At 34.4% G+C, this 23,004-nt stretch overlaps 1 protein-coding gene across 3 annotated transcripts in view; it reads left to right on the top strand.

The window, feature by feature from the left end:
* LOC141545872 (putative 2-ketogluconate reductase) overlaps positions 1-23,004 on the top strand; it is a 69,526-nt gene that overhangs the window by 24,388 nt on the left and 22,134 nt on the right. The window contains exons 1-2 of one of the 3 annotated variants that reach the window (XM_074273197.1): positions 18,914-19,159; positions 20,517-20,578. The exons of the other annotated variants lie outside the window; for them this stretch is intronic. Coding sequence (XP_074129298.1) covers positions 20,531-20,578 — 48 coding nt within the window. The 5' untranslated portion in view covers positions 18,914-19,159; positions 20,517-20,530. Of the gene's footprint in view, positions 1-18,913; positions 19,160-20,516; positions 20,579-23,004 lie in introns of those variants that run through there. 3 annotated transcript variants of the gene reach the window in all.

Raw genomic sequence — 23,004 nt, 5'->3', positions numbered from 1 at the left:
AAGTATATGCTAAATACAATATATGTATATATATATATATATATTTATATAGTTATCTTGCTGCACAAGAAATATTGGATTTAGAAAGAAGGTAAAAATAACCTGAGAAGAAAAACAAAAATGCAAGCAAGCAATAACAGAAAGAGTGTAAATGTTATGTTGTGGTCCATACTCATCTCCCAGAGTTCTTTCGCTGGGTGTAGCTGGTTCTGTTCATTATAGATCAATTGGAACTGATTGATTTATCTTATTGTTGAAGATGGCCACATCCATTAGAATTAATCATCATATAGTATTGTTGTTGACATATATAATGATCTCCTGGTCCTGTTCATTTCACTCTGCATCAATTCATGTAAGTCTCTCCAAGCCTCTCTGTATTCATCCTGCTGACCCTTTCTTATAGAACAATAATATTCCATAACATTCACATACCACAATTTATTCAGGCAATCTCCAACTGATGGACATCCACTCAGTTTCCAGTTTCTGGTCACTACGCAGTTTGACAAAACAAAACAAAACAACTGCAGTCTGCTTTTGGGGCAGCGTGGTGTTATCAAGCTTCCTCTACAGATAACAGGAAGTAGCAGTGAAGCAGCAGTGGGACAGCAGTGGCTGCACTGGGAAAAGCACTTGTGCTCTGAGATTGTGCCGAGTCCCTCCTGGTGCTGGGTGGGTATGGCCAGGTCTAGAGAGTCTTTACCCTTCTGTGTTTATAGCTTCTCTGCTGATCTACTGGCGTGATGCCAGGGCAGAGTAGCCACACTGTGGTAAAGTTCTCCCTGCAGATTTTCGACCAGCTGAGACCATCCCTTACCCTCCTCCAGTCTGCTCAGTGTTAGCTTCCTTCTGTGCTCTCACTGCTTGCCTGAGGTCTGTGCCTGTCCTAATCATCCCCACTCATAAGCAAACACAGACCTTTTCTGGGGAATTTCGAGATTATCTTCTGTTGGTAATGTGTTGTATTCTCAATTTTCGTGGGTTTTTCAGTTAAGTACTAATTCTGAGGCCATTTCATAAAAAAGTAGTCTGAGAGTAAGGGAGAGCTTAGATAAATGTGTGTGTCCTATCTGCTATCTTCTTTGAGTCACTACAAAAGGGCTGCCACAAACATTTTTGCACACGTGGGTCCCTTTCCCTTCTTTAAAATCTCTTTGGGATACAAGCCTGGTCAAAGGGTATGCACAGTTTGATAAATTTTTGAGCACAGTTTCAAATCGCTCTCCAGAATGGCTGGATGTATTCACAATTCCAGCAACAATGTATCAGTGTCCCTGTTTTCCCGCATCTCCTCCAACATTCTGCATTACCTTTCCCTGTCATCTTAGCCAATCTGACAGGTGTATAGTGTTATCTCAGAGTTGTCTTAATTTACATTTCTCTGATCAATAGTGATTTGGAGCACTCTTTCATATGAGTGGAAATAGTTTCAATTTCTTCGTCTGAGAATTGTCTGTTCGTTCATATCCTTTGACCATTTATCAATTGGAGAATGGCTTGATTTCTTATAGAGTCAATTCTCTACATATTTTGGAAATGAGACCTTTATTAGAACCTTTAATTGTAAAAATATTTTCCTAGTTTATTGCTTCCTACAAGAGATTATTATTTCAATGAACCAAGTAGGTTAAGAGGATTTGGAGATGGAAGAGACCTTATGGAGCCCCTAAGGTAGAAAGTGTGATGAGGTTAGGAACTCGTCCTGTGATAACACAAGTACAGGGAAGTCCCAAGTGAGAAAACTTGTACAATTGCATACAGGGAACTTCTCTGCAACTTAACAGACTTAGGGATACCCAGAGTACTAAGGGGCTAAGTGATTTGTTCAGGGACATACAGCTAGTATGTGGCATGGGCAGAACTTAAACCCAGGTTTTCTTGGTCATGAATTGGCCTCTCTGTCTTAAAATGCCCTTTTATGATGGAAGCTGAGAAAATTTCCATTGCAGGTGGTATGTGAGATCTACTCTACTTTGGCTAGATTCTTGGAAAGTGTTATGTTCCCTCACCTTTTCTGTCAAAAAGGACAAAAAAAGTTAAAAGCTAAAAAATGTTAAAAATTTAAAAGTTAAAAAAAAATTTAATTAAAAAAGTAAAAAAAAAAGAAAAACAAAAAACTTGTCTAGTAACCTAGGGATAAGTGACTTATTCTTTTAATTTCTCTTATTAAATTAGCTCCCATTAATGCCTCTACTTGAGAATGGGTACTTTGAAAATTTTTGAATCCTTTTATCTATTTTAAAAACTGTTTTTAGCATATATCGCATTAGAGTGTCTGTATATTCAAACAAAAGTTTAAAAAAAATCAGATCAAGAGGGGAAAAAATGAGAAAAAAAACAATAAGCAAACAATAAAAAGACAAAAATACTATGCTTTGATCCACATCTAGTCCTCATAGTCTTTTCTTTAGATGCAGATGGTTCTCACCATCATAAGTCTTTTGGAATTGCCTTGAACTACGTCATTGTTGAAAAGAGCCAAGTCTATCATAGTTGATCATCACATAATCTTGTTGCTATGTACAATGTTCTCTTGGTTCTGCTCACTTCACTTAGCATCAGTTCATGTAAATCTTTCTAAGCTTTTCTGAAATAAGCCTGCTCATCATTTCTTATAAAACAATAATATTCCTTTATATTCATATAGCACAACTTATTCAGCCATTCCCCAACTGATGGCCATCCACACAATTTCCAGATCCTTGCCATTACAAAAAGAGCTGCTAAACCATTTTTGCACATGTAGATCTTTTTCTCTCTTTTGTGATCTCTTTGGAATACAAACCCAGTAGAGACACTGCTAAATCAAAGGGTATTCATAGTTTCATAGCCTTTTTGGCATGATTCCAAATTGCTTTCTAGTATGGTTGAATCATTTTATAATTCCACCAACAATGCATTATGTCCCCATTTTTCCACACCCCCCCCTCCAACATTCATCATTTTCTTTTCCTGTCATCTTAGCCAATCTGAAAAGTGAATTTTTTTAAACCAAATTGCCAACTCCTACTCTTTTTCAGTTCAATCCATGCTGCTAATTTAAACCTTGACTGGCACTCTCTCTCTTAGAGAACTCTGACTGGAGGGCTGGAAAGTAAGGTACCAAATATCTCCTAATGCTTACCTTAATAGAGGGTAGATACTAGACTCTGCTCACTACACCTTACAAGAGCTGCTTTGCCTGATTTCAACTCCAAAGAATAATAGGCCTTAGGTGGCACCTATTGTCTCTGACACCGGGTTTCTTGCCTCCTTTTGTGTATTGTATCCCCTTTTATTAAATGTATGTCCTGTACTTAGCACTGTGCCTGGCAAATAGTAGGTGCTTAATAAATAAATGTTTACTGGGTATGATGAGAAGATATCGATACAGAAAAATATATACAGAATAAACAAAGTTAATATACCCAAGAAATAAGTAATTATAAGTTAATAAAGAAGGCACTTCTATTGGAGGAAAATCAAGAAAAATTTAATGAAATAGATGAAGCCTGAAGTATACTTTTATTTTTTTGAAAACAGCATTTATATAGCACTTTACATTTATTTGATCCTCACAACAATCCTGTTTGGTATGTGATATAATCCTCATTTTGTAAATAAGGAAACTGATGCTAACACACACAGGTAAAATGACTTGCTCAAGATCATATTCCTAGTAAATTTCTGAAGCAGAGTTTGAACTCGGGTTTTCCTGTCTCTAAATTCAGCATTACTGACTGTACCGCTTAGCTGTCTCAGCAGAGGTTTAAAGGAAACTCTATGAAGAGGAGTTATGGAAAGAGTAAATCCCAAGGAAGATGGGAGATAGGAGAAAGCCAATTTAGATGAAAAAGTAAAGGAAAAGGAATATCATTTAATATGGCTAGAAAGGTAAAATGGTTTCCCATTGTGTAGGACTTTAAAGGCTAAACAGAAAAATTAGTATTTAATCCTAGGTACAAAAAGAAGTCATTTGAATTGGTTAAGCAGGGAAGCCATATGGTCAGCTTTGTTCTTAAAGAAAATACTTTGACAGAAATATGTAAGAGTGACTCAAGACTGTAAGAAGTGATAAGGATCTGAAATGTATGAATGAGAAGGGATAAAATTTGAAAAATGTGAAAGTAGAAATGGGAAGGTTTAGAAATTGATTAGATATATAGGGTAAGGGAGAAAGAAGAATTCAGTTTAAATGCCAAATTATGAACATGAGACATTAAAAGGATAGTGTTGTCTTACACAGGACTGGGGAAGCAGAAGATTTAGGGGTGAAGATAATGAATTTCAGTTTAAACATGATAAGTTTAAAATGTCTACAAGACTTCCACTGTAAAATATCTACTAGATAACTGGTGACCTAGGATTAAAGTTTAAGTGAGACTAGAGCAAATTATATTGGAAGTCATCTAAAATGAAATGTTCCATGTTGAATTTGATGTATTAACATAATAAACTGTGTGCGTGTATGTGTTTGTGCACACAGGTATTTAACCCTCTGGTTCAGATAAGAATGAGATTCAGGTGTTGCTCATTCCTCCTTTCTTCCTTGCTTACATATGCTTGTGTCCTTCACACAAGAGACATACTAAGAACCACCTTTTTCTTCCTTGTTCCCACCAGTTTAAAACTTTTCCCCTCCCATTTCTTAAGACTTTGAACCCAAAACAAAAACTTATCCAGTCTTTTCTTTCTATATATATATCTTGTTTAATTCCCCTGTGACTCCTGAAGATATTATGATTCTGAAGTCACTTTTTTAACCCATTATTAAAAGGTAAGTATATAATTAGTTTATTCTTTTCCAATTGTTCAAATCTATATAGTAATCATAATTTTTGTGCTCACTTATATTTTCATCAGGAATACTTGAAAGTTCCTTTGTCATTAAAGGTCCATTTCCTCCCATAAGATTATGCTAACCATGCAAGATAAATGATTGGTTATTAACATTGGTCTTTTATCATTTAAAATACTGTAATGCAAGGTTCCCTTTCTTTTAAAGTTCCCTTTTTAAAGTGGCTGCTGCCAAGTATTAGGTAATGCTGGCAAGTTCTATATAATTCAATTCTTTCTTTCTGGGTATTTTCTTTTGACATGAAAACTCTGGATCTTGGCTATGACATTACTGGAGGTTTTCATTATGGAGTTTTTTTCAGGAGGTAACAATAGATCCTTTTTATTTTTACTTTGTTTCTGATAAATCTGAACAATTTATGATTTCTTGAAATATGGTATCAAAGTTTTGTGGGAGTTTTTGGTCATGGCTTTAAAGTGTACTAAGACTTAGAATTGTGTGTGCATCCATGTAGTATATACATTATATCATGCATCATATTTCTTAGATGAGGATTATTCAAATTATATAAAACGAGCACACACATATGTGTGTATATACATAACAAGATTTTTTAAAAATCAAATTATGAGTTGTTCCTTAAGAAATTTACCTTTGCCAGTGTAATTCATACTGGATTGTATGCATTATGTTAATTCCGATTCTTTCCTGTCCAATCTATTCCGTTAATTGGCTTTGATATTTTCATTGGCACAGCATTAAATCTGTAAATTAACTTTGATCATCATTTTTTAATTTTTAAAATTAATTTTATAATTATAACATTTTTTGACAGTACATATGTATAGGTAATTTTTTACAACATTATCCCTTGTACTCCCTTCTGTTCCAAATTTTCCCCTCCTTCCCTCCACTCCCTCCCCTAGATGGCAGGCATTCCCATACATATTAAATATGTTATAGTATATCCTAGTTACCATATATGTGTAAAGAATCGAATTTTGTTGTTGTTGCAAAGGAAGAATTGGATTCGGAAGGAAATGCAAACAGTTTACACTCATTTCCCAGTGTTCCTTCTCTGTGTGTAGCTGATTCTGTCCATCATTGATCAATTGGATTAGATCTTTGATCATCATTTTAATTACATTGGCTTGGCCTTGCTGGGAGCATTGAATATTCCTTCAGATATTTAAGTTATTCTTTATTTCTTTTGTAATTCAATTTACACATTTTTATGTGCTTTGGTAGATTTTCTAATTAGGTAGAAAGTCTGTTCATTTTGAGAATTTATTTTGTAGTTTGAAATTTTACTGAATTATTGTCTCAATTAGTATCTTTGCTGATTCCCTAGAATTTTCTAAATAAATATTTTAAAATCTTCTTTTTGCCCGTCTTTATTCTTTAATTTCTTTCTCATTTTATTGTTATTGCTACCCTTAATCACTAAATGGGTGAGGCCTCAAACTGAGACCTATTGAAAACCTTAGGTTATTTGAAAGATCAAGGTCTCTCATTGCATCCAGGGCCATTTTCTCCTATCTTGATCTATACCTGGCCACTGGACCTAGATGGCTCTGGAGGGGAAAGTGAGACAGATGATCTTGCATAGTCCTCCCTCACTTAAATCCAATCCACCTGCATGTCATGGCATCATCTTCCTGATGTCATGGCCATCTTCAAGAACGAAGGGGAAACAACTTCATTTCAAGACCTTAAATCAATAAATAGAGAAGATATCTTTAATTGCTATATTATTAGGAAAGTTTCTACTGTATCCTTATTTAGACTTAATTATATTTTAAAAGGTCCATCCATGATTATATTTTGTAGACTTTTAGTGTAAATGAATATCATATTTTCCCAAAAGGTTTTTCTTTTTCTATAGATGTGATTTTGAGGACTGTGGTTTTTAATGAGTATGCTTTTTCCAAATTTTAAACCATCCCTACATTCTTGGCATAAATCGAGCACAATCATGATTAATGATTTCTAGGATGAATCCATGTAACTAATATAACAATTCTATTTCCCATTTCTTTTATTTCTAAAGAGTGGATTATGTAAAATCTATTAGTTTGGGTACTTTCTACTTTTGAAATTATGTCTCTATTTCTTTTCTGTTCTTGTATTTGTTAGTGTATAATTGAAAATAGTAGGTTCAGGAAATGCTTTTTGCTGATTGCATCTTGTTCTTTTGCTATTTTGTTGATCTAATTTTCTGCCTTCACCCCCAACCAAAAATTAAACTCGAAATACAAAAATTAAAAGGAGAAATCAATAAAATTGAAAGTAAAAAAACTATTGAATTAATAAATAAAACCAAGAGTTGGTTTTATGAAAAAGCCAATAAAATAGATAAACCTTTGGTAAATTTGATCAAAAAAAAGAAAGAGGAAAATCAAATTGATAGTCTTACAAATGAAAAGGGGGATCTTTCCACCAATGAAGAGGAAATTAGAGAAATAATAAGGAGTTACTTTGCCCAACTTTATGCCAATAAATTTGATAACTTAAGTGAAATGGATGACTTTCTCCAAAAATATAGGCTCCCTAGATTAACAGAGGAGGAGATAAATTGCTTAAATAGTCCCATTTCAGAAAAAGAAATAGAACAAGCTATTAATCAACTCCCCAGGAAAAAATCCCCAGGGCCAGATGGATTCACATGTGAATTCTACCAAACATTTAAAGAACAATTAGCCCCAATGTTATATAAATTATTTGAAAAAATAGGGGATGAAGGAGTCCTACCAAACTCCTTTTATGACACAGACATGGTACTGATACCTAAACCTGGTAGATCGAAAACTGAGAAAGAAAATTATAGACCAATCTCCTTAATGAATATTGATGCTAAAATCTTAAATAAGATATTAGCAAAAAGACTTCAGAAAATCATCTCCAAGATAATACACTATGATCAAGTAGGATTTATTCCAGGAATGCAGGGCTGGTTTAATATTAGGAAAACTATTAATATAATTGACCATATTAATAATCAAATTAATAAGAACCATATGATCATCTCAATAGATGCAGAAAAAGCATTTGACAAAATCCAACATCCATTCCTACTAAAAACTCTTGAGAGTATAGGAATAAATGGATTATTCCTTAGAATAATCAGGAGTATATATTTAAGACCGTCAGTAAGCATAATATGCAATAGAAATAAACTGCAACCTTTCCCAGTAAGATCAGGAGTGAAACAAGGTTGCCCACTATCACCATTACTATTCAATATAGTACTAGAAACGCTAGCCTCGGCAATAAGAGCCGAGAAAGAGATTCAAGGAATTAGAGTAGGAAATGAGGAAATTAAACTATCACTTTTTGCAGATGACATGATGGTATACTTAGAGAACCCCAAAGACTCTGCTAAAAAGCTACTAGAAATAATTCAAAATTTCAGCAAAGTGGCAGGATACAAAATAAATCCACATAAATCCTCGGCATTTTTATATATCACTAACAAAATGCAACAGCAAGAGATACAAAGAGAAATTCCATTCCAAACAAATGTTGAGAGTATAAAATATTTGGGAATCCATCTACCAAAGAAAAGTCAGGAATTATATGAGAAAAATTACAAAACACTTGCCACAAAAATAAAATCAGATTTAAATAATTGGAAAGACATTCAGTGCTCTTGGATAGGCCGAGCGAATATAATAAAGATGACAATACTCCCCAAACTAATCTATTTATTTAGTGCTATACCAATCAGACTCCCAAGAAACTATTTTAATGACCTAGAAAAAATAACAACAAAATTCATATGGAAGAATAAAAGGTCAAGAATTGCAAGGGAACTAATGAAAAAAAACTCAGAGGAAGGTGGTCTAAGTGTACCTGATCTAAAGCTATATTATATAGCAGCAGTCACCAAAACCATTTGGTATTGGCTACGAAATAGACCGGTAGATCAGTGGAACAGATTAGATACAAAGGACAAAAAAGGGTACATCTATAGCAATCTAATCTTTGACAAACCCAAAGATTCCAACATTAGGGATAAAAATTCATTATTCGGAAAAAACTGTTGGGAAAACTGGAAATTAGTATGGCAGAAATTAGATATGGATCCACACTTAACACCATATACCAAGATAAGATCAAAATGGGTCCATGATTTAGGCATAAAGAGGGAGATAATAAATAGATTAGAGGAACAGAGGATAATCTACCTCTCAGACTTGTGGAGGAGGAAGGAATTTATGACCAGAGGAGAACTAGAGATCATTATTGATCACAAAATAGAAGATTTTGATTACATCAAACTAAAAAGTTTCTGTACAAATAATACTAATGCAAACAAGATTAGAAGGGAAGTAACAAATTGGGAAAATATTTTTAAAAACAAAGGTTCTGACAAAGGTCTCATTTCCAAAATATATAGAGAACTGACCCTAATTTATAAGAAACCGAACCATTCTCCAATTGATAAATGGTCAAAGGATATGAACAGACAATTCTCAGAGGAAGAAATTGAAACTATATCCACTCACATGAAAGAGTGTTCCAAATCACTACTGATCAGAGAAATGCAAATTAAGACCACTCTGAGATACCACTACACACCTGTCAGATTGGCTAAGATGACAGGAACAAATAATGACAAATGTTGGAGGGGATGTGGGGAAATTGGGACACTAATACATTGCTGGTGGAGTTGTGAAAGAATCCAGCCATTCTGGAGAGCAATCTGGAATTATGCCCAAAAAGTTATCAAACTGTGCATACCCTTTGACCCAGCAGCGCTACTACTGGGATTATATCCCAAAGAAATACTAAAGAGCGGAAAGAGACATATATGTGCCAAAATGTTTGTGGCAGCTCTTTTTGTTGTAGCTAGAAACTGGAAGATGAATGGATGTCCATCAGTTGGAGAATGGTTGGGTAAATTGTGGTATATGAAGGTTATGGAATATTATTGCTCGGTAAGAAATGACCAGCAGGAGGAATATAGAGAGGCCTGGAGAGACTTAAATCAACTGATGCTGAGTGAAATGAGCAGAACCAGAAGATCACTGTACACTTCAACAACAATACTGTATGGGGATGTATTCTGATGGAAGTGGAAATCTTCAACATAAAGAAGATCCAACGCACTTCCAGTTGATCAATGATGGACAGGGGTAGCTGCACCCAGAGAAGAAACACTGGGAGGGGAATCAAAATTGTAAGCACTAATATCTGTCTGCCCAGGTTGCATGTACCTTCGGATTCTATCGTTTATTGTGCAACAAGAAAATGATATTCGCACACATGTATTGTACCTAGACTATATTGTAACACATGTAAAATGTATGGTATTGCCTGTCGTCGGGGGGAGGGAATAGAGGGAGGGGGGTAATTTGGAAAAATGAATACAAGGGATAATATTATAAAATATATATATATATATAATAATAAAAAAAAAAGAATAAAAAAAATAATAATAATTTTCTGCCTTCTTTTTAACCAAGTTGGCTAAAGGTCTATTCATTTTGTTAGTCTTTTCAAAGGACTAGTTTTATTTCTATCATTTTTTTGTGTGCTAATTTATCTATTTCTTTCCTAATTTTCAGTATCTCTTCTTCTATGCTTATTTTATTTTATTTTATTTTTTTTCAATTTTGGATTTCTGGTTTGTAAAAATGTCTCCTCCATTCAGTTAAGTTATGCTTATATAGAGATAATTTTTAAGTAGTCCTAAGCTGCAACTTGAAATTTTGATATATTGTTTAATCATTTCAACTTTCTTCCACAAAATCATTTTTTCTGTGATTTGTTCTTGACTCATTCATTATTTAGGATTTCACTATTAAGTGACCATTTGGACCTGTCTTTTGCTTGTGATCCTAGAACTAATTATTAATTTATTCCATTTTGGCCTGTAAAGGATATTTATTATTTTAACACAGAGATGTTTTATATATAAAAAACACATTTTTTTATTGTCCATTTAAAAAGATATCATAAGTCTCTTAGCTCCAGCTTCTCTGTTCAATTCTACATTTTCCCTTTTATTATCTTTCCATAAGATTTATCAAAAATTAAGGGGGACATTAAAATCTCCTGCTGTTACTATATAATCCATGTTTTCTTGGAATGCAGTTAATTTTTCCTTTACAAATTTAGATGCTAAGGCATATAGAACATATACATTTACAATTGATGTTTGGTTAAATGATTAAACATTATGTAGATGCCATTTTTACTTTGATAGTATCCCTCCAGTTTCTACCTTTTAAAAATTAATGTGATGCATAGTAAGTTTTGTTCCAGAATTTTTATTCTGTATGTCTTTGATTTTTAAGTATGTTTCATATAAGCAACAGATTATGGGGTTTTATTTTCTTGCCCACTGTCACTTAAAAAAAAAACAAACTGGACTCAATCCATTCACAATTAATATTATGAGAACTAGGTTTACATTTTCTTCCATTTGTCTAAAAATTGTTTTTTTTGAATGAGTATTTTTTGTTTTTGTCTCTCTTTAGAAAAAGTTTTTTTCTCATTTTCTCAGCCTAATCTCAGCAATCTTTTTCCTGCAGCCTCTTCCCCTTAGCCTCAAGTTTCCCCTTTGCTGTTTGTCACCCCTTACCCTAGTTTTAGGGTTTTAATTTTTGAGTAAAATTGCTCTTCTCTCCATCTTGGTTTTTTTTTTTTTCTACACCTTATTCTAAAAATAATTTTCCCTCTTTGCTAGTCTAGATTTTAATCCTTTGATCCACAGTTTTTGTTTTATTTAATCCTTTTATCTCTGTATTCCTCAAGGAATTAAAGCTTCTACCACCTAGCAAAGCCCCTCCCCCCATTTTGGTTGTCCTTCACACTTAGAAATCTCAATTATTACAGGAAGTAGAGGGGATAGAAATGCTACCACATGGTAGAAATGCTTATGTGTACCTAACTGTACATTTGTTTCTCCCAAATATCATTTTCTTTCCCCACTGCCAAGTATTCTCTGAGTTCAAACCTTCTGGATGTTAATTGTCCAAAGGTATGCTGATTCCCTTTTTCCTGAGATATAGTGACACACTTTCAGAAACAGTGGTCTCTATAAGCACCGAATGTCTTCAGATTATACCCACTTAGCCTTCCATCTCCTATTATAGAATGTTTTTCCTCTCCCTTGTGAATTATTAACCTTCCTACTACTCCCACCGAGATGTTGCCTTTTCTTTCTCTGTTTCAATTGCTTTATTTGCCACCATCATCTCATCTCATACTCCCACCTCTTTTAGGACATGTCACATATTTCTCTCTATTTTCTTTCTCCTTATTCTCCTTTTGTACACTCCCATCCTCTCCTCTTTCTCCATGCAGTTTAGTACCACCAAAGACACTGATTCACTGCAGTTTCTAGAAGATGTAGAATTCTGTGCTTTCAAATTTCCTTTATGTTATATTTGAAAGTCCTTAATTAGCATTTTGTTTTCTATATTCAGAAGCTTGAGGCAATTTTCTTTTATTATTTCTTGCATTATAGTGATCACTTTTTTTTTTTTTTTTTTGGTTACATTCTTCTGGGAGAACAATGATCCTTTATCTGCATCGAAGTTTTCTGAGTTTTCTTCTTCTTAAGAACTCTGGCAATTCCAGTCTTTTCTCATATTCCCCTATGGATCATTTTCTGACTCACTCCCCTTTAATGGAACTAGTCCCCTCCATATTGGGAAATTTTTGTCTACTTTAATCTCTGCTTCAAGTTGATTTCTAGGAAACTAGAACTAGCCCCAACTGGATGCCAGTACTGTTTTCTTAAGATCTAGTGAAACTCCATTGTACCTTCCTGAAACTCCTCTCTTCTCCCATCTACTGCCTCTCTGTCCTAGATTCCAATCTTCTTTAATTTTCTAACTGAGCATGTTGCAGTACAGAAACTGTGCTGGCTGCCATTCCAGGCTGAGTATGTCTGCTTTCCTATATCCACTTCTCCACCTGGGAAGCAGAGAATTAAGTTCTGTTGTTTGTTGCTAGAGAATGATGGAGTGATGCCAGAAGGCTCTGCTGGTTAAGATCTTAGCTTCAGCAAGGGAACAGTTGAGTGAATCCCAAAACACAACTCCAGGGCTGGTGGTATGGTCCTGCTAGTGAATAGAAGGGAGTGGGAAAGTATACAGAGTAAGCATATTAGGGATTACCCTCTTCTGCTGTTAATTCAATAGGCTGTTAGCTTGGCGTCTTAACCTGTAGAGACAGCTGCAATTAGTTTACCTCTTATACATAATTATAATTTTGAAGAGTTGTGGAAGGTTATGGGTATAAAATATCCAGTCTTCCACCTTATTGATTATATGATCTGAAACTCTTCTAGGATATGTCATTTTCTGATTTGATGCCTTTTTAGTATTACTGATGAAATATATGTTATATAGAGCTTGGATCTTCTGTACTTTTTTACAAAGGCATCTTCTGTGTATTACATTTCATCTGTAATTTCACCATTACATGTAATTTTACATGCTATATCTAGCTATTTGCCCAAGTCCAATTTTGCAATGTTCCAACTACTCTGGATATACCTGAGAGCCTCTTACTCTTCCAATAATAAAATTAACAGTACCATTCTTTATGGAAAGGTTGTGTCAATTATACCTTCTGGTTTAATTCATTATCTCTAATCTTCCCTAGGTACTCCATTATAAATGGAGTTTTTATTATCAGACTACAAGATCTTTGAAGTCACAAGCTGCCTCAATTTTTATATTTGTATCCTTAGCACTTAGTTTATACATGGTATATAAAAGGCACTTAAAGCATTTATAATTCCCTCATTTATTTAAAAAACAAACACATTTTTTAAAAAACCCATAACATTAACTAAAAAAACAAAACAAAACCAAAAAATCCCAATCCCTCAAACTTAAGTTTCTTAAGACAGTTAAAGCCCAAAGAACTTCAGTGACTAATCTAAGACTATACAGGTAGTGTCAGAACCAGCATTCAAAACCAAATTCTGACTCCAATCTTCTTACTCCAAGAAGATATTTGGCTGGGCATGGAGACACATACCTGTAACCCCTGCTCCTGGGGAGGCTGAGGCTAATAGATCTCTCAAATTTGGAAGTTGTGAGCTAAGTTGACTGGATGTCTCACCAAGCCTGGCAACAATACACTGAGCTCTTAGAAGTGGGGAGATGTAGAACACTGGCCCTGAAGTCAGGAAGACTGGAGTTTAAATCCTCAGACACTTAACACTTCCTGTGTGACCCTGGGCAAATCACTTTACCCCAAATGACTCAATTAAAAGAAAAAAAAGAATAAGTGGGTAGATGACCAGGCTGACAAAAGAGGGGCACACTAGTCCAGATTAGAAAAATGGAGTAGGTTAGAGCTCAGGTAATGGCAAGATGGAGACTCAATATCCCTACTCCACCCCCTCTAAAAAAATACTCAAATAGGATAAAAAAAAATCCTTTAGTTTATCTATTCAAAGATATCAAAAGCCATCAATTAAGCCAGTCACTACACACATATCAAGCTGACTAAATTTGTTGATGTCTTTTATATTTTAGCCATTAGTTAAATAATCTCTTGATGACATATAAAAAATCATTAACAATGGAAGTCCTACCACCTAAACATTTTATTATTGTAAAATATACTTATTCCCAAGATCATGTTTGGATTCTAGACTTCTTTTTCAAAGCCTTGGGTACTATACTTAGTACTGACCCAGAACTGCTTGATTCATCAGATATTTTATTATTTTCTTCATTATAGTCTCTCTCTAGTACAGTTCTTCCAGCATTTCAGAAGAATGCAACACTGAGCAGTTTGATCCAGTTTCTCTTAGCATATGCTATATTCTTCTATTTGCTTCAACAGGCTCTAAAATACTTAAGGAAAAATGAGAATGAAAACATCAAATATACATCTGTCCTTTATTTGAAATGACACAGAGGCTATCCATAATCAGCATAATGCCGATTATATATATATATATATATATTTCTATATTGTCCATATATATATATTATATATATTTCTATATTGTCCACAATCATAAGAAAGCTTAATTCAAACTATATTCAAGAATATAAATAATGAAATTAATGTAAGAAACAGATATGCTACATTTTTATTTCATTTAAAATAGTTTTATTTGAATTCTCCATTTAAAAAAATAATTAACATTAACTTTCAATTTCCCATAAGATTTTCCTGCTATTCCACTAAAGGGGATGCCATAAGCCGATTTGTAGATCTAAAAATTAAAGGAAAATACATTTTCTACTCAGCTTGTCTTATTTTACCACTCAACAAAATTTACTAATTTGTTACTTTAGGCATGGTACTGAAGTTAGGTATTAAGGAAAGATATAAAAATAAATACTTCTTATCCTCAAAGAAACCAAATCTAGACTCCTGTAACTAAACAATGCATTACTATTTGAACACAAATAAAACTTTGCTTCTACTTATTAGAATTGGAAGTTCTTCAATATTCAAAAATAATTTCTTTTTTATAACTGGGATTAATTTATATATGTTGTGGTACATTAAGAAAAGGAAGTTAGTTACTCCTTGATTTATAATATGTGTGAATTTTAACCCAATTTTTTTGAATGGTCACAGCATGCTATTAGAAAGCACACTGTAATAAAAGGAAGCCTGGATTTTTTAGTTCCAGCTATGCCATTATTTGTAACTCTGAGAAAATTACTTCATTTTTCTGAACCTTCTGTCCTCTTCTGTAAAATGAGATACTCTATCACAAAAGTTTTTCCTGTCTCTAACATTCTGTAATTAATTCTAAATTCTGTTTCCTTTTAATCTTATATAACCTTAACCTAAATTTGTGCTTTTCTTTTCTAAGTTGTATCCTTTTTTTCCCTGGTTTATATTCAAAAGGTTCTCCATTCTCAACTTCCACATCAAGTTGTTGAAATTATGATGAATTCAAATGATTTGTAATAATTGTGTATTATAATTTTGTAAATTATTAAAATTCTTTTCTCCTCTAATTTATAACCTTTAAAGCATTAAAATTTTCTATTTTTTTTGCTGAAGCAATGGGGTTAAGTGGCTTGCCCAAAGTCATTCAGCTAGGCAGTGTTAAGTGTCTGAGGCCAAATTTGAACTCAGGTCCTCCTGACTTCAGAGCTGGTGCTTTATCCACTATGTCACCTAGCTGTCCTAATTTTCTACTTTTAAGAAAAGTCCAAAGCAGATCGTTCAGAGAGATCTAGGTGACCAAAACAAAAGAATTCAACTGCCTGTTTGTTCATTAATTCACTGTTTTTAACTTGTAATACTACAAAGTGTACATAGTGTTTATTCATTTTTGTTGATAGTTATTTAAAATAATTTCCCCCCCAATTTTATTTTTCTAATTGAGTATTTTTTTCTCTCCTTCCCCTCTCATCTCCAGTACAAAAGTAAAAAAGAAAAACAAAATCCCTCTAACAAATCTGCAGTCAAACAAAACAAATTCTAACGTGGGCCACGTTCAAAAATGTAATTTCCTATATTGATCTATTGGATTCATATTGAATATATCAAAAAAATTTTGAGACTCTTAAGATTCCTCTTGTACCACTGTTGAAGCCACAGGCAATATTATTTTCATTCCTTCTACTACAATGCTTTCTAATCAATCTCATCTCCCTATGTCTGGAAATCATGCAAGCTGATAAAGGAAGCTTAAAGTAGAACAGTTCAATAGCCCAGTAAGAGCTTAATAAAAGGAAAACAAAATCTATTCTGTCATTAAATGACCTAATCCAAAAAAGGGAGAAATCTTGATAACTTGCTGGCAGAAGGCATAGTATGAAAGAATCTTTTATGTATATGAAATCTACTTCTTTAAAGCTACCATCTCCTCAATCAAGATCCAATAGCAATTATTTGTACCCAGAACATTTTTCTTCCTTTCACATAGGATTCTATATTCGGATTAGTCTTTCTTTCTACCTTCTATCCTTCTATCCTTCTACAAGAGGATTTTGACATACATTTTGATATTCCTTCAGTTATTTTAACCTTCCAATTCCTCAATCTCAGTTCTCTATTGGAATAATCACAGCCTTGACCTTATCATTATAGAGAAGTGTACTACTTAAAAGTAGTACAAAAAAAAAACTCCAAAATTAACCTAACAAAATGAATAAATTCCTATAATTACATATCTCTCTAATCTTTACTTCTCCTAAACTTATTCTTCATTTTCCATGGCATCCTTTCCATCCTTTAGCATTTTCTTAAGCTATCATCCCAGTTCTAACCTCTATTTCTTCTTTTCCCTAAATTCATTCTACAATTCACTAATTCAACTAGATACTATCTTCCACTCTTAAATCTTATACCCCTCCCACTTCCACAATCTACTTTCATGTCTATCAACCCTAACTTTTGAATTATTCCAAGCAGCCATCTTTTCTATAACGATTTACATGTTGCTGGATGAATGGAGCTAGAGAGAATCTGTCTCTAAACTCAATAAGAATCTACTGCAAATCTACTATTAAAATGTCCTTACATGAAGAGGGCATTCTCTTTACTCCTTAATTATCTCTCCCACTCTCTACAGAGGTATTCCAAACTTCTCAAACTTCCCCCACCCTCTCATATTTTACTAAGAAAATTAAGGCCATTTGCCCTGAATGCTTTCATCTCCCCTTGCCTACATCTCAAAACCTTCTGACATCATCTTCCATTCTCTTCCTTTACTTAAGCCATTTAACTCAACAAGGCCTTAGCCTCTATATCACTTCCCACTTTCTTCAGTAGACAGCCCCCACAATCATCTCTTCCTGTCTCTCTCCTTTCCCGATCTGCTGGTTTCTTTCCTGCTGAATATTCAAATATTCCACAAATGGAAAAATACTCCCACTAGGTCCTATTCAAACCATAACTATAAGTCTTCCCTTTCACAGCCAAACTACTAGAAAAGCTGTCTGTATCTGCTGCCTCTCCTCCCCTTTCAATCATTCCTCAGTCTTTTGCAGTCTGGCTTCCAACCTCAACGAAAACTTCTCTTTACAAAGTTCTCAGTAATCTCTTAATTTGATTTGTAAAAAGAGTCATTAAATAAGAGTAATAAAGGCTGAGTTTAAACCAGATCTTTTGATTCCAAATTTCCTTTTTTTTTTTTTTTTTTTTTTTTAATCAATCAAATAAATAGGACAATCAGATAAATCACTACCAGGAGTATCAAGTTTTAGGAAATTACAAGATTACGAGTGAGTTCATGTTTTCCCTATCTAAACCCTATTTCCTCCTATTCTTTAGGAAAGTCCTAATTCTTTCAACTCCATCTTTTAATTTGCCTTTCTTTGAATCTCTTACAACAACTCTTCATTAAGCATGACAGTTCAAGGTTTACTCATCAAACCTGTAAGTACTCAAAGTCTATTACAATCGTTTTTTTTAAATGTGCAAATGACACGAAAAGTTGATGTGACAGGTCAGAAAGGCTAGTAAGTATCCCTAGAGTTGCAAATATTGTAGTTGGGTGCAAGAATTTATGCATGTTTAACAGCATGGTTCCAATACTCTTTCTAAGAGCGCACTGCGACAATAAGGGACTGGCCACCAAAGCAAACCTCAATATTACATCGGCACTGCAACTGAAAAAGATTCTGAAAAGAGGAGAGAGAAAGAGATACAGAGAAACTGACAGAGGCAGGAAGGGGGGGAGGGGAGAAGGGAAAGATAAAGAAAAGGGACGGAATTGGTAAATTCCCTTGCAGAGGTGATATTCCAGGCTTCCCACCTGCCTGCAGCCCTCCGATGCTCCGCGAGTTGGCTCTCGTATGCAAGGCTGCAGCGCTCTAGCTGGCGGACCTCTTGGAGGCCCGCGAAGGGTCAATGGGACGACCTCGAGCCCAGTGCAGGTTGCCTTCAGGACGAAGCGCGAAACGCACGAACACTTCCGCTGGTGTCTTCGACGCGGCAAAGAGCCACGTGCTGCGCTCCTCGCACCGGCGGCGGTTGCTCCTTAGACGGATGCCTAGGCAATAAAGATTGGAGGAAGCGAAGAAAGGAGAAAGTGAGCGTCGGAGCTGAGAACTTGAGCTGGAAAAATAAAATGTATCTGGCCAGCACACCGAGGGTAGCACTGCAAGGTCGCAAGCATTTGTATCCTCGGAGCAGCACCCGCAGCCTCGAGGGAGTGGGGCTCCACCGCACAACGCACCCATTGGTGGAGGCGGAGCCACTAACGGAAGTGATGTACTTGAAGGAGGCGGGGCATAGCCCTGGGCGGGGCTGTTTTTATCGGGAGTCTGATTTCCCTGTTCACCCGTTTGTTCTCCGTAGTTTTGGAAACCGGCTGTCGTGACCTTGCTTTATTTCCTCTCTTTTCCTTCCTTTCGCTTTCCCTGGAATGACAGGAATGGGAATATCTGCCTGAGGGAGGGAGAGACGAGAGCAAGAGAAGCGAATGTAGGGGAAAGGGGAATATGCGGGAGTGGGGATGGCGTGGGGCGGCGCTTCCTGACCCGAGTTGCTGGGACTGTGAAGCTGGCTCCCCAGTAAATGGCAAAAGCTTAGAATGTGTCTTCGTGTGCTTAAGGTTCCCCGGCCCCACGGTGGTTGGTATAGTTAGAGATTTTTGGAGGCGGGAAGACGTTAAAAAGCGGCCTTAGACAAAACTGCTTCAGTCTGTAAAATGATGGGGGCTTGATGGTCTGTGGGTCGCTTCCAGTCTTAGAACTCTGGGCCTAATATTTTGCACCCAAATGGGCCATTCAGGAAAGGAAAATTCAGCACCCCGTCCTCCCTAGAACAATCTTAAGCCTGGGGACACCTTCCAAAAATAAACCGTATTAAAATTTAATTTTAAATACACAAAATACAGAGTTATATAGAAAACCAATAAAATAGTTATTGAATATTAAAAAATAAGACACAAGTTGAAAGATGCCAGGTTAAGAATTTCTGCTCTAGTTGAGAAATGACCAAGACTAATCCATGGAATGTGACTTTTGTAACTAGCCAGGGAAATTGGTCACATGCACATTGGTCACTCGACAATTTCCCAATCACAAGTCAGTCCAGAAAATGAAAGCATTGTAAAGAAATTCTGTTAGCTTCCTTCCCTAAGAGACCTGATAACAGCAAATCATAAATTTTAGAATTGAGTTGATCTGTGAGTTCTGAGGTAGTTATTTTTGGAATTCTCTCAGAAATTAGTAACAAGATTAATGTTATTTTCATATTTTATTTTTTCCTTCTTCAGCTTATTCATTTGGGTTGGAGTTCCTATCATTTCAGGCATCTTTCTCACCTTTGTCTTAGAACCTTAGAATCGACTTTTTCTTAAAAACAGCAACAAAAGAGTTAGGGCTTTTTTTTTTCTTTAGTGTGTGATTCAAGACTTATTTATTTCACTGACTAAATAGTTGATAATAAAAAATGTACTAAAGAAAGAGCAGTGTTACATATATATATATATATATATATATATATATATATATATATATATATATATATATATATATATATTTTTTTTTTTTTTTTTTGCCACATAATAGGTTATAGTTGCAAATCAATCCCTCTTATAATCATTACTAGAAAATCCCTTCTTGGGGGCAGCTAGATGGTATAGTGGATAGAATATCAGCCCTGAAGTCAGGAGGACCTGAATTCAAATTTGGACTTAGACACTTAAGACTTCCTAGCTGTATGACCTTAGGCAAGTCACTTAACCCCAGTTGCCTCAGGGGGAAAAAATCTCTTGTACATAAATCTTTTTTCTCTCATTTTTTCCAATTTTCCTCTCTGAATAAAAATTTTGCAGGTTCAAAAACATAAATGGCATCTTTAAGAATTCTGAAATTCTTGAGACAATTTCATCAAAAGGTAATTTTTTTAAAAAATTAAGTCATTTTACAAGTAGGAAATTTTAAAAGTTAATTTCTAAGTTCAAATTTCAGGTTACAGTCAACAAAATTCTATTAAAATAATATCTATTAAAATAAAAATAAAATAGTTATTCAACTAAGCTGAAAGAGTACACATAAATTATTTTTTTCTAATTTTGAAGTATATGTTTTAACAGTGTAACATACTCTTACATTGGTACACATATCTTGTGACCTTTAAAAATTGAAGATATTTATTTTTGTATATTGTCTAAAGTCTAATATTTAGCAAGTAAGAGAGCATTCCTTACTTAGTGGAAAGACTCAGCAGTGACTGAGACAGAAACTAGACTAAACAGAAGTGAAATACATGTAGGATTGAAAATGAATTTGGAATAAAGTATCTACTAGATCTCTGTTTAGGAAAAAAAATTCTTAACCAAACAAAGGATAGAAATGAACATAAAAGAAAATATAAGCAATTTTTAATATGAATCAAATCCCTTTAGTTAGAATAAGGGGGAAATGTTACTTGGTTTAAAAAAAAAAAAAAAGGAAAAAGAAATCTTTGCATCAAACATCTTTCATGAAGCCATGTAAACAAGAAATGTAAGACCAAGAGTTATTCTCCAACAAATAAATGGACCAAAAGCTATTAATTATTTTTATTTGAAAAAAGAGAATAAGAAAAAAAACAGAAAAGGAATACAAAATAAAATAATACAAAAGAGAATATTGTTACATGCCCATCAGGAAAGATTCAAAATATAATGAATTACAATTTCAAGAGAGGGGGCAGCTTGGTGGCTCAGTGGATAAAGCTCCAGCTTTGAATTCAGGAGGACCGGAGTTCAAATTTGGTCTCAGACACTTAACGCTTCCTAGCTGTGTGACCCTGGGCAAGTCACTTAACCCCCCAGCCTCAGGGGAAAAAACAAAAACAAACAAAAAATCCAACCAATTCCAAGAGTATTAGTAGCAGACTCATATTCATGAATGTCCATCTTGACTTCTTCATAAATTGTTCTCATGTTTTCTGTGCAGCTTTTTTACTTTATTCTTTTCTCCCTCTTCATTTCCCCAACCTCCCCCAAGCAGGCTATAGTTAAGAAAGGATATATTTATGTATACATATATGTGTGTGTGTGTGTACATATATCCATACACATATATACACACACACATACCCCAACCCCTTTTCACATATATATGTATACAAACACACATTCACTCATATCTTTCTTATGCCTGTTAACTCTTTGCTTTAATTCTGCTCTTTAACTTGATTTGCTATTACTTAACCTCCCCCCAGCCATGGATCCTCTCCCTTGTCTTCTTCCTGAACCCTTTGCTTCCCTGTTTGGCTATCCCTCCCCCCTTATTTCTTTATAGATTTTTGGAAAAGTATATTGTATAGATGTAATGTTTCTTATTTAACCCATTCCTGATGTATGTAGGTTTTCAGAACTATAAGCCCTCTTTCCTCCTCTTAAGCCTCTCTGTGTTCTTTATTTGCACCTCATTTATATTTAACATAGTTACTATTTTTACTTTAATTCTGCCTTAAACTTTCTTTTAAGCTACTTTATTGCTGTTGGCAATCTTAAACATACGATATACATTTCCCATGTAAAAAACCTAAAACAATTTGTCCATGTTAAGTTTCTTGAAATTGATCTTTGATATTGGCTTTTATATGTTAAATTTTCTAATGAATTTGGGCTTGGTTGATCCTGAAAATCTGCAAGTTTGTTGAATGTCCATTTTTTCTCTTTCAGTATTATGTACAATTTTGCTGGATATGATATTTTTGGCCATAAGCCTAATTCTTTTTATTTGTTGGTAAATATGATTCCAGGACCTGTGGTTTTTTATTGGCTGTTGATAAGTTCTGTACAATTCTAATTGTAGCTCCAGCATATTTTAATTGTTTTTTTTCCCTTGTTTCTTGCAAAATTTTCTCTTTAACCTGGAGTTTTTGAAATTTGACAGTAATATTCCTATGTGTTTTCCACAAAGGATCTTGTTGATTGATAGATTTTGTTTTTTTTCCTTTTTCTAATTTACTCTCATGTTCTATCACTCCAGGACAATTTTCTTGGATTATTTCCTACATTAGTATGTCAAAGATCTCTTTTTGATCCCAGCTTTCAAGAAGTCCAATTCTTTTATATTCTCTTCTTGATCTATTCTTTTTTTAATATTAATTTTATAATTATAACATTTTTTGACAGTATATATGTATAGGTAATTTTTTACAACATGATCCCTTGTACTTCTTCTGTTCCGAATTTTTTCCCTCTTTCCCTCCACCCCCTCCCCTAGATGGCAGGCATTCCCATACATATTAAATATGTTATAGTATATCCTAGGTACAATATATATGTGCAGAACAGAATTTTGTTGTTGTTGTTGTTGCAAAGG

The sequence above is a fragment of the Sminthopsis crassicaudata genome, chromosome 1 (assembly GCF_048593235.1).
Source record: "Sminthopsis crassicaudata isolate SCR6 chromosome 1, ASM4859323v1, whole genome shotgun sequence".
Taxonomy (NCBI): Eukaryota; Metazoa; Chordata; class Mammalia; order Dasyuromorphia; family Dasyuridae; genus Sminthopsis; species Sminthopsis crassicaudata.
The sequence above is the reverse complement of the archived record's forward strand: the minus strand, read 5'-3'. Positions and strand labels throughout refer to the sequence as shown.